The sequence below is a fragment of the Entamoeba histolytica genome, genomic scaffold (genome assembly GCF_000208925.1).
Source record: "Entamoeba histolytica HM-1:IMSS scf_1104750517063 genomic scaffold, whole genome shotgun sequence".
In the NCBI taxonomy this organism is placed as follows: Eukaryota; Evosea; order Mastigamoebida; family Endamoebidae; genus Entamoeba; species Entamoeba histolytica.
The window spans coordinates 78,265-91,663 of NW_001914864.1; the positions used below are offsets into that span (position 1 = coordinate 78,265).

Sequence of the window (13,399 nt, forward strand, 5' to 3'; positions counted from 1 at the left end):
TTTAACAAGATAACTACAATACTTTTCTTTGAAATAATCTTCTTTTGCTAACATTTTAATTGTTTTGATATTTTCAACAACTTCTGTCATAAGATTTTCTGCATTAGCATAGATTTTTGTTTCTGGTCCAGCAAATCCAACTGAAATTCTTAATTGAATATATGTATTAAATACAATTAATGGAACAAAGATAGTAGATACCCATGATATTTTTACATTTGTGATATATCCAAGAACAAGTCCAATAATAAGTGAGAATGAACAATGAATCATTGTTCCAATCAAATTTCCTGTTACTCCATTTAATTTCGTTGCATCAGCTGCAAGTCTTCCAGCAAGTCTTCCTGTTGAATTTTCTTTTTTATCAAACCATCCTATGTCTTGTCTACAAATTGCATAAAATGATAATTTTCTTACTCTATATGTCAAAAATTCTCCTGACATCATAAAGAATGCTTTGTGTAAATATGTTGAGATAAACATTGCTCCAGATATGCCAAGGAAGATATAGAAGTATTTCATAATTTCACTATCATCAGACATTCCAGTTAAATAAACAGTAACAAGCATACAAATTGCTTCTGCTAAGAAATAAGCAAAAATTGGGAATAAAGCACCATATATCATTGAACCAATAAATCCAAGAATCATCCATGGAATTTCTTTGAGATTTAATCTGAAGACTCTACCAAATACAAGGAAATGTGCACTAAATTTTTGCCAATTAGTTCTATGGTCATCATCAACTTCAATATATGTTTTATCAACTTCAGTTTGATCTGGAACAACATCCTCTTCTAAGTCTTCATCATTATCAAATTTCTCTTGTTGTTTCTTTTTGTCTAGTAATTGTTATCATTTTTTTATTTGTGTAATTAATGTTGCATCTAGTTGAAAGTAATTGTTTTATTTTTTTAACAAGTTGTTAAAATTGATTAGAAGATTTTCTGTCATATACTCATTAAAAGTATGAGTTTTTATTGATATTGATATAGAAGTTAAACAAATATCAAACTTCAATTCTTAGTAGTTTTATATTCATAAAATTAAACTTTTTATATGGTATATAGTACTAATGAATTAGGATTTATTACTTATTTAATAACAACTACCATAATGATATTAGATACATCAAATTCTTATATAAAAATATAATAGAAAAAAAAGTATTAATTTAAAGAGAAATAATAAAAGATTATTTAGAATGATACAATGGATAAAGTCATAACCATAACTAATATTAAAAAGTTAAGATAGTAACCAAATAAAAAAAACGAGTTATTAAAAGAAAGTTAAAGTAATAATATTAATTAAAGAAGAAACTAAATAAAACGTTTCATTGTTTTAAAATTAGAAAATTAAGTAATGTTTTTGAAATAAAAGAAGATACCAAAATAAATAAAGTAAACTAAATTAAGTAATATGTAAATAAGCAGAAATCTTAATAAAGACCTTTTTAGACAAAGCTGCTACACTAAGTAAATAAATAAGCTAATTCATTTCGTTTTGATATTGTTGTTCAAGAACTTCAACGAGATTGTTTATTTTCATTCTTTCTTCTGGATTTGGCTTCCAACACTCTTCAATGATCTTGTATAATTTTTCTGGGATTGTTGGTATTCTTTCTAATCGTTTTCCACTAGTCACAAATTCAGCAATTTTCCATGGATATTTAAATCGAGATCCTTCATCTTTATCATATGGATTTTTCCAACTCCATGTTTGATACATTGTTATTGCTAATGAATATATGTCTGATGGCATTTTGTAATGTTCTTTATTTAATATTTCTGGTGCCATGTATTTTGGTGAACCAATTCCTTTTGTGAATGTCATATTTGTCATCATTAAATTAACATTTCTTGCACTTCCAAAATCAGTTAATTTACAATTGACTTGTTCATTTTCTTCAAGTGAAATAACTAAAATATTATCAGGTTTAATGTCACGATGTAATATTCCATTTGAATGAAGATATGAAATTCCTTTTGCAGCATCTATCATAAATTTAATTTTCATTTTCATTGAAACTAAAGTTTCTTTTCTTTTATTAATCATATCTTGTAATGACCCATATTGTGCAAACTCTGTTACCATACATACTTTTCCTGGTATCACTACAGCTCCATAAAAATGGATGATATATTCACTTCTAAACTTATCTAACATTGATACTTCTTTCTCAAATTCGTCAATAGCTGTTTTGTTTTGTGCAACTTCTTTCATTTTTTTAATTGCTACTTTATTTCCTCTAAATTTTCCAATATAAACTATTCCAAATGACCCTTCTCCAATTTTCTTTTCTTCTATTAATTCATCTGGATCAAGTAATGTTGTTAGTTCTGTATCAAATTTAATTTTCATTGGAGCAACAATTTCTTTACTTGTTCCAATATCTAATCCTACTATAGTTATATTATTTTCTATTGTACATGTACAAAATGGAGTCACAAAAATTTCAAATTCACATGCTTCTCCTTTTTTTAATGTAATGATCTTTGGTTCAGTTCTTATGTTATATTTATCATTTTCATCTTGTGTAGTGAATTGAACTTTTATTCTATTCTTTCCATTATTCCCAATACAAACTAATTCCCTTGTTTCTTGATTTACTTTAATTTTATCTCCATTTGAATTGAAATTAATTTCATCTATATTAGAACAAATTACACCATAAAATTCGTTCATTTTAATATTAGATCTTTTCATTTCAAAGACACAAATATTATCCATCTTCTTCTTTTCTTTTTTGTGTTGAAGATAGAATATAGTAATAATTATAGTAATGATAATAACAATAATTAAAACAATTATAAACGTTCCAATTGTAATACCAATAGTCATTCCAATATTTTTCTTTTTCTCAATACATCCTGTTTCCTCATCATCCAATATATATCCTTTAGAACATTCTGAACATCTTGAATTTGATGAATTAATACAATTTGGTATAAATGAATAATGTAAACAATTACCATTTGTGCCTAATACATTTTCTGTTATACAACTCAAACACTTATTTTTGCTTGAACAACTAGTGCAATTGACTCCACATTCTTTGCACTGATACATACTTGTTCTGTAATATCCCTCTTCACAATTTTCACAGCCATGTTTTGTTTTATTCAAACAATTATTAATTTGATTTTGAGGAAGACAAAGTGTTGATACTTCAAATCCATATCTAAAATAATCTTCAGCACATTGTATACAAGTATTATTTTTCATACAAGATAAACATGATTTATCACACTTATTACAATTTTTTCCATCTTCTGCTTTATAATATCCTTCTTTACAATTGACACAACCAGTATACGTTGACATCATTTGGTCACATCGTTGAACTAAATCATTCATTTTTATACATTTTCCATTACTAGGATAAGAATATGGATCACATCCTGTACAATAATCCTTACTTGAGCATTCCCAACATTCTCCTTGACATTCCCAACATTCTCCATCTTCAAGATAATATCCTGACTTACATCTTAAACACCCTTTACTTGTTCGTTCAAAACATGTATCAATACCTTCTTCTTTTTTCATTTTATTTTGACGTAATTCTTGTTTTATTTCACATTTACTATTATGATATAATAAATATTCATCAGTGCATTCTAAACATTTTTCTGATATTACATTATATGTTTTACATTGTTTTAATTCACCAGATAATGTGTCAATTGGTGAACATGTATTAATGTTTCTATAATTACCTTCTTTACATTCAAAACATTGATTTTTATTGACTTTATTACAATTTAAAGTGCTTGTACTAAGACATTCTCCATTAATTGAAACTCCATCATTACATTTTAAACAACCATTCTTATCTTCTATCTCACATTCTTCATTATTATTTTTACAAATTCCATGATTAACATATTGATGTGATCCACATTGAACACAATAACTATTATTAATACTTTGACAAGTTATTGTTGTTGTTTTCTCAATGCACTCATTATTTGAATCAAGAAAATAACCATCTGAACATCTTATTGGTATTTCTTTATTATGATAATATATACACACATCTACTCCTTTTTTACAAGAAATACATTGTTTCCCATTTGATCTTCCCTCATTACAAAGTAAACAATATTCATTTTGATAATACTGACATTTCCCTGTAGTTGACTCACAAGTTCCATTATTATTTTGATAATTTAATTCACACACATAACAAATACCTTGTGTTGAACTCGTCCCATATTTGCATTGTTCAATATTAATACTACATTGGTTGTTATTTGGAATAACTTGATTTGAACACTCTTCACACCCTTTTGAACTTTTTTGTGTACATTGTGAATCAAATATTGAACAAACTCCATTTCTCAAATAATAGGTATCTGAACTACAACTAATGCACTCTGTCTTTCCTATCTGATTTAAACATCCTTGACTATTTTTGACACACTTCTTTGTATCTTGGTCATAATATGACATATTTTGATTAAGACAATTAACACAAGTTGTTTGTTCATTCGATAACTCATATGGAGCATAACACGCTGCACATTTAATATCCGAAATCGAATTAAAAATACATGATGAACATCCTTCTATTTTAGAAGAACATGGAATACACTGTATTTCACTAATTTTAACTTCTCCTTCTTTGCATGGAACACATTTTGTTTTTTCCTCATTTAATATATTATTTCCTGAACAACTTATACACTCTTCTGCTGATGGATTACAAGATATACATTTTGAATCTAATTCACTACAAATATTACATTTGTTTGATTTTAAATAATGTCCAATTGAACATTGGACGCATTGTTTATTTTCTTCAGTAGCATTAGTTGAACATAAAACACAATTTCCATTTGTTGAACAATTTTCACATTTCCCTGATACAGTCTTTTCACCATTTGGACAACTCGTACATTCCCCTGTTACACTTGAACATCGTTTACAAGAACTATTACACGGAATACATTTATCATGATTGAGAAGTGAATAAGTCATTTCTTGGCAAGTTTTGCAAATTCCATTTTCTAACTGATATCCTGCTTTACAATGAATGCAATTTCCTGATGATTTATCACACTCACTGCAAGTGGAAGAACATTTTTGGCAAGCTTCTTGTTTTATTTGATTTGCATATGTTCCATTTTTACATATTTCACATACTGAAGTTTCTCCTTTTGAATAGCTCCCATATGCACAAGCAGTACAAGTTCCATCGTTTATATTAATTCCATATCCAGGTTTACAAGTTAGACATTTTCCATTCTTTTTATCACATGAACTACATCCTTCATCACATGCTGTACAAGAAATAGAATTAGAATTTGACCAATAAAGTTGTGGACATTCGATACAGGTTTGTTGCTGAGGTAAATTAGAATAAGTGCCTGCTTCACAACTAACACATGCGTCTGTATTTTTAATTGGGTTATGTGTTCCTGCTGGACATTCACGACATACTCCATCACTTAGTCCATAACCTTTTTTACAACTCTGACATTCTCCAGTACTTTTAGAACAAGTACTACAAGAAGAAGAACATGGCTTACAACTTGAACTTTTTTGTGAGTTTTGATAAAAGCCATCACTACATGATTCACACTTTGACTGACCCATTTGTGGTTGAAATGAACCAGCGTTACATGAAAGACATTTACTAGTATTTCCTGTAGAATATGTCCCAACCTTACACATTGTACAAGACCCTTTTTTTGAATTATAACCATACCCTGTTGGACAATTCTTACATTTACCATTTGTGTTATTACATTCCTGACAATTTGCCTGACATTGTGAGCATGTAACAGACCCAGAATTAGACCACTCTTGTTCTAAACATTTCTCACAAGAAGTTGCAGTTGTTGTATTTGAATAAGTTCCAGCTGGACATGGCTCACATCTATGTGTTTTTGTATTTAAATATGACCCTTTATTACAAGTCAAACAATTCCCATTAGTTGAGTCACAAGATAAACATGAACTATCACACTCAATACATGAAACTGCTCCTTTTAATGAATATGTTTTTAAACCACAATACACACAACTATTTCCTTTCTTGTATTTTCCAGCTTCACACTCAAGACACTGAGTATGATCAGAATTTGAAATTTCATTTGACTTACATGAGTTACAATTACTTGTTGTTCTATCCACTTTAATTTTTCCATCAGGACAAGACAAACACATCCCGTTACTAAAGTATTTTCCTTCAACGCAATATTCACAAACTGTTTTCTGAAGATTAGCAACTTGGTTCTTTGGGCAAGTTTTACATGAAGATGAACCTTCTACAGAAGAAATACTATTTCCTTCACATGACAGGCATGAACCTTTTCCTCCAATAGAGTAAGATCCTACAGAACATATCGTACATTGTTTTTTATTTGAATCATAACCATATCCTGGATCACATCCAATATAACACCCCTCTTTTTTATCACAAACACTACACCTACACTTTGTACATTGACTTCCATCACCTAATGAATAATATCCTTCTTGACAAGGAATACACCTTCCAGTTGAACTCTCTTTTTCATACCCGGCATAACAATTACTCGTACACCTTCCATTTCTTGAGTCACAATTCCTACAATTACAAGAATATTTAATGTCATTGCCAGGACAATATGAACCTTGTGTACAACCAGGACAGCGGTAACTTAAACCAAATATACTTTCATCGTAATAACTTCCAGATGGACAATATGAACAAAAACCATTATTTGAGGTTAACTTGCGAATATTACAGTTAGAATAACAAACACCCGTAGTTGAATTACATGAATTACAGTTACAAGACAAACAATTTCCTTGGTTCATGTAGTAAGAATTAGAACATTCTTGACATTTACCATCAGTAGACTTGACATAATTTGGATAACAGTCTGAAGTACAAACACCAGTTTTTTTGTTGAAATTCCAACAATTAGCCTTATATTGAAATCCATCTCCAGGACAATAATATCCACTGGCACATTCACTACATTCCCATTGTGAGCTTTTATAATAACCTGGTGCACATTTTTGACACCTACCAATTTCATCTTTGACATAGCCATTAAAACATGCTGAACTACACACTCCATTTATTTTGTTGCAAGAGTGGCAATTACATTGATAAAACGCATCATCTCCAGGACAAAAACTTTCATCCGAACAATCCCAACAACCTCGAAAAAAATTATAATAGTATTCACCAACAGCACAACCCCATGAAGTTACAATGAGTATAAGTACTAATACTAACAACATTATTATAAAATACAATAATTAGATGAAAACGAATTAAAAAGAATCTTATTATGAATGGTATTTTTAACTTATTCTTAATTGGTGCTTAAATTTAAAAGATTATTTGACAAACAAAAATAAATAAGGCTATTATTGTATTTTGTCGTATAAAATTCGTTCTAATAACCATAAATAATAGAACTAAAACTTGGTTTTCATTTTAAATTATATTTAACTATTTGTGTATGTTAATTTAGAATTCTTATTAAACAATACTCTTAATTTAAGAATATTTCATCTTCTATTTCAAGTAACTAACATCTTAAAATAAAGTTATATATAACGATAATAATACCAAAAATTTTATAATAACAAAATTACTTTTCCAAAAAAGAAAGAAATTAAAAAGGAAAATACGAAAAGAGAAAAGAGAAAAGAAGGAAAATAAAAGGAAATAGAAAAAAGGAAATGAACTTAAATACAATTTATTTTTTGAAGGAAGGAAATGAATGAAACTGAAAGATATGAAAGTACAGCTGTGCAAGGGATTGTTAGTTATTTAAATGCATTTATTCAAACAAAAACGAGTTTAGGAATTTCTATTGAAAAGACATTAAAAGGATTACAAGAAGGTTTAAAATCAACAATAATATTAATAACTTATATGCAAAGTTTCCAAAATTTTATCCCTCCACACACGAATCCTATTAACTTGTTTCAAATGAATGAAAATGCAGAAAAATTGATTCGTATGGCAAAGTCATTTGGACTTGAAGTTACTTGTTCTGCAAGTGCTATAACTCAACCACAAGCAGCTACTGCATCACAAGTACTTGGTTTATTATGGCAATTAATTGACTATGATTTAAGAAAAACACTAGGATCAATGGATTGTGAAGGAGATGTAATGAAATGGGTAAACACAACATTAGGAAGTAAAAGAATGATAAACTATACATCAGACCTCCAAGATGGAATAATTTTTCGAGACTTACTACGTACTCTTGGAATTCCATGTGGAAATTCATTAGAAGATGTTATAACTGCATCAGGTACAATAGGATGTCAATTAATATCAGTTGAAAGTGTACAAAATTGTGTTGTTAAAATGAATTTTGCATTTCTTGCAGCATTAATGAAATGGAAAAAAGAACAAGATGAGATTGAAAGAAAACGAAGAGAGGAACAAGATAAAATAAATAAAGTTGAAGCAGAAAAACGTGCAAAAGAAGAAGAAGAAAGAAAAAAACAACAAGAATTAGAACAACAACAACAAAAAATTAAAGAAGCTAAAGAAAAAGAAGACAAAGAATACAATAGTTTATTAGAAGAAAAAGAAAGACAAAAAATTGTTGGTGAACAACAAATGAAACAACTTGAAGAAAAGCATGCAGAAGAAGAAAGGAAAATGCTTGAAAAGTTAAAACAGGCACAAGAAGAAAGTGCTGGAATAACAGCAGTAGAACATCTTAATAATGCACAATTAGTAGAAGAGAAAGAAAAATTAAATGATGAAAGTGAACAGATTAAACAAGACATTGATGAAGCGTATAAAAGAAAACAAACAACAAGATTTGAAATGTTAAGGTTACAAAGTGATAATATTAGAAATGAAAAGGAATTTCAAAAAGAATTTAAAGAAGCTGATAGAAAGAAACAAGAAATGCTTAAAAAAGAAAAAAGAATGGAAGAACGAATTCAAAACCTTCATTATGAAGAATTAAGTGAAAAATATACAAGTAAAGTTGATGAAAATTATAAATTAAGTGGAGAAGTTCATGATATGGAACAAAAGAAAGCTGAATTAACTGATTTACTTCAACAAAAAGAACGACAAACAAAAAGAGTTAATAGTTTAATTGATGATGTCTCACAAGAGATTCTTAATGTTGAAAAAAGTATTCTTCAAGAAAACAAGAGAATTAAAGATAATAAAAGAGAACAAGCTCGTATTCAAAAACAAATATCTGACATTCAAACACAAACAAAAATTGTTAAAATGGATACTCATTCAATTATTCAAGAAAGAGAACATAATGAAAAACAATTAGATACTAAATTAGATAAAATAGATGATGCTAATTATGAACTTGGAAAATTAGAAATGGCTAATGCTGATGCTGAACTGGAACAACAAGCTGCAAGTGAAGAATTAGATCAATTTGTAGAAAGATCCAAAATTTTATTACAACAAATGGAAAGTAAAATAACTCGAGACTTATCAAGAGAAAAGAAAGCTGAAGAAAGAAGTAAAAGAAATCTTAATAAAGATAGAAAAAAAGCTAGAGAAAAAAGCAAACAATTAAGAAAAGAAAAAGATGCAATTGAAATTGAAGTTGATAGTAAAAAACATGAAAAAAGAATGCAAGAAGCAAAATTGGACCGTATATCTGAACAATACTTAGACGTTAAACAACAACAAAATGATGAAGAAATTAAATTAAAAAGTAAAGATATTGATATTGACAATAAACTGAAAGAAATTAATTCAAGAAGAAAAAAACTAGGAGAGGCAAAAGGAAAAAGTAAAGTTGCACTACAAACCAAAGAAGGTATTGGTAACAAACCTATTGAAGTATTAAATCAAAGAGATAAAGAGATTTGTGATGATATTCATAAAAAATATGAAGAAGAGCGTAGAAAAAAGAGAGAAGAAATTGCTAAATTTGTAGAAAGTGTTGAAAAAGAGCCAACACCACCTCTTACAGAAAAAACAGTTCTTCCAAAATTAGTTAATCAAGAAGAAATAGAACGAGAATTAGCAGATAACCATCTCCAACATGTTAAACGATTTGACCCTGTTCTTGAATTAAGAAAACAAGAAGTTGAGAAAGTTAAAAAAAGAGAAAATATGAAAAAACAAGAAGAACTTGACAGAAAAAAGAAAATAGTTGAATTAAGTGAGGCAAAAGTTGAGATTGAAAAGAAGTTAAAAGAAGAAGAGCTAAGAATTGTTGAAGAGTTTAAACAAAAAAGAGAAAAATGGAGAAAAGAAAGAAAAGAAATTTATAAAAGAATTTATGATATTGTTGATATAACTGACTATATTAAAGAAGAGCCTGTGGAACTAAAAGGAGTCATTGAGAATAATGCTAGTGAAAATGCAAGTTTATTAGTTAAATGGGACAATGTTAAAGAAGTTAGTGAAATGTTTAAAAAATGGGCTATTCAAAGAAATGCTTTTATTGATAAATTTGACTCAACAAGAAAAGATGGATTTAGTCGACAAGTTAAATGTACAACAAGTCCTATCTTAGATGAAAAAGTTGACTTATTAAGTTTGAGAAAATTGAGTGATCAAAGTTCAGAAAAGAGTATTTATGGTAAGTCTAAACAACGACAAAAAGTTATGGAATTAGCTATGAAAAAAGAAATGGAAGAGTCTAATAAAGATGGACTACACACACCAAGATTTGAAATGGCTCAAGGAAATAGTCCGTTATTTGATGAGAATGGACATTTGAATCCTAGTCCTATTCCCATTGCATTCTTTTTGGATGATATGGATGATGAAGACAGAGAAGTCCAACGAAGAATTGAAGAAGAAAAGAAGAGAAGAGAAGAAGAGTTAAAGAAAATGGTTGAAGAAGAAGAACGAAGAAGAAAAGAAGAGGAAGAGAGAAGAAAAAGAGAGGAGGAAGAAAGAAAGAGAAAAGAAGAAGAACGACGACTTGAAGAAGAAAGAAAGAGAAAAGAAGAAGAAGAAAATCTCAAAAGAAAAGAAGAAGAACGTCAACGCCAAATTGAAGAAGCAAAGAGAAAAGCTGCAGAAGAAAGAAAACGACTTGAAGAAGAAAAGAAACGACTTGAAGAAGAAAGAAAAAGGATTGAAGAAGAACAACGTAGGATCGAAGAAGAAAAAAAGAAAAAAGAAGAAGAAGAACGAATCAAAAAAGAACAAGAGAGAAAAAAGAAAGAAGAAGAAGAGCTTATTGCTAGACAAGAGGCTGAACGAAAAGAAAAAGAAAGAAAGGCTGAAGAAGAACGACTACAAAAAGAGCATGAAGAATTACTAAGGAAAGAGGCTGAACGTATTGAACAAGAAAAAATTAGAAAAGCAAAAGAAGAAGAGGAACGAATAATAAAGGAGGAAGAAGAAAGAAAAAGAAAGGAAGAGAATGAAAGAATTCAAAAAGAAGAAGAAGAGAAAAGGAGAAAAGAGAAAGAAGAAGAAGAAGAAAAAATTAAAAAGGAACATGAGGCTTTACTTGAGAAATTGAGATTAGCTAAAGAAGAAGAAGAAAAAATTAAAAAGGAACAAGAAGAAAGAAAACGAAAAGAAGAAGAAGCACGTGAAGCAGAAGAACAACTACGAAAAGAAGAAGAAGAAAAGGCTAAAAGAGAAGAAGAACAAGAGATTGAAAGAAAAAGAAAAGAAGCAGAAGATGAACGAAAAAGAATTGAAGAAGAACATAAAAAAATGCAAGAGAAGATAGAGTTATTAAGAAAACAAAAAGAAGAAGCATTAAAACTTAAAAAAGAAGAAGAAGAAAGAAAGAATAAAGCAGAAGAAGAAAGAAAACAAAAAGAAGAAGAAGAAAGGATCAAGAGAGAAGAAGATTATAAGAAACAACAAGAAGAAATTGCAAGACAAGTAAATGAAGAAAGGTTGAGAATTGAAAAAGAAAAGAAACGTATTGAAGAAGAAAGAATCAAAGAAAATGAATTAAAAAAAGAAGAAGAAGAACGAAAAAGAATAGAAGAAGAAGAAAGAAAAAGACGAGAAGAAGAACAAGAAAAAATAAAGAAAGAAGAAGAGAAAAAACGGTTAGTAGAAGAACAAAAGAGGTTAGAAGAACAAAGAAAGAAAGAAGAAGAACTACGCCAAAAAGAAGAAGAACAAAGAAAGAAAGAAGAAGAACTACGCCAAAAAGAAGAAGAAAGAGTTAAAGTTGCTGAAGAAGAAAAGAGACAGATTGAGGAAGAAAGAATTAAAAGAGAGGAAGAAGAAAAGAAAAGAAAGGCATTAGAAGAAGAGGAGTTAAAGAAAAAAGAGGAAGAAGAAAAACAAAGAAGAGAAGAGTTTGAAAAAAGAAGAAAAGAAGCAGAAGAAGAAAGACTTAAAAAAGCAAAAGAAGATTTAGAAAGATATCAAAAAGAAAAGGCTGAAAGACTAAAAAGAAAACAAAAAGTAAGTGTTGGAAGTCTTGTATACATTCCTTCAGTCACTGAAATTAAAGTTAAATCTCCTATTGGGTCTCCTAGACTCTCAGATGTTGTTCAACAAAAAATTGATGAAAGGGATAACCTTGTTGACCCATCAATTGTCAATCATAATATACAACCAAGAAGAAGAAAAGTCGTTACTGAAAGAAACGATAAGACTTTAATCGAAGTCAAGAAAACACCTCAACAACATTTAAAAGAAAGTTTAAATCCATCAAAGTCAACGAATTGTATTATTTCTGCTCCACCAAGTGTTTCTTCAACACCAACTATATCACCAGCCTCAACTCCATCAAAGTCTAAAGAAGAAACTCCAAGAAAACATACAATCAATTCATTTACATCAGAAAGTATATCTGAGACACCTAAACATTCACTCAAACAATCTAAAATAGAGAAACATAAAAGCCTTAGGTCAGCAAAAACAATTTCTTTCTCCAAAAGAGATAAGAAAAAAGACAAAAAAGAAATAGATGATTTAGTTCCAGAGACTGTAGATGGAGAAGAAGTTCAACTTGAACGAGAGGCAGTTACAGGAAGAAAGAGAACCAAGAAAGAAAGAACCAAGAAAGCAAAAGGAGGGGATTGTGTTTTGCTTTAAAATAAAGAATTTATTCATTTATCATTATAATTTTTTTCTTTCTTTTTCATAAAACAATTTTTAATGTATGAAATAGTAACAAACAATAAGATAGCTATAAAAGAATAAGTAAATTTTTATTTACACAAGGAAATAAGACAATAAAAACATAAATTTAAGTTATGTTGTTTAGTCTATTTTTTAATACATGAAATAATATTTGAAAAAAAAGAAAAACTATTATTTCCAGTCTATTAAATAGAAAAGAACAAATTTTATCCAAAATCATAAATGGAAGTAGAAAGATGAAAAAGCAGTTGTAATAAACTATTAAAGATTCATAAAATACTATAAAAAGGTACAAACTTTTTTTATTCCATAAACTATTTTTAGTGAAACGGACAATCACTGAAAATGAATTTTTTACTA

The 13,399-nt window shown here is 28.7% G+C and overlaps 3 protein-coding genes across 3 annotated transcripts in view; 1 reads left to right on the forward strand and 2 right to left on the reverse strand.

Moving 5' to 3' along the window:
* Positions 1–651, reverse strand: part of EHI_050640 (P-glycoprotein 6, putative) — a gene marked incomplete at both ends in the record, with an annotated part of 1,356 nt that extends 705 nt beyond the window's left edge. Inside the window, one exon of the mRNA XM_001913376.1 lies at positions 1–651. This exon is cut by the window's left edge and continues 705 nt beyond it. Within this exon, the coding sequence (XP_001913411.1) occupies positions 1–651 (651 nt within the window).
* An 840-nt stretch (positions 652–1,491) lies between these two features.
* EHI_050650 (protein kinase, putative) lies at positions 1,492–7,245 on the reverse strand (the record flags this gene model as incomplete). The annotated part of the gene is made up of 2 exons (XM_651503.2): positions 1,492–6,108; positions 6,220–7,245. 2 exons carry the CDS (start codon positions 7,243–7,245, stop codon positions 1,492–1,494), a joined length of 5,643 nt encoding a protein of 1,880 aa, XP_656595.2.
* Positions 7,246–7,729: 484 nt separating this feature from the next.
* EHI_050660 (uncharacterized protein) lies at positions 7,730–12,991 on the forward strand (the record flags this gene model as incomplete). The annotated part of the gene is made up of 1 exon (XM_651502.2): positions 7,730–12,991. The coding sequence occupies one exon, from the start codon at positions 7,730–7,732 to the stop codon at positions 12,989–12,991; it is 5,262 nt and encodes a 1,753-aa protein (XP_656594.2).
* Between the last annotated feature and the right edge of the window lie 408 nt (positions 12,992–13,399).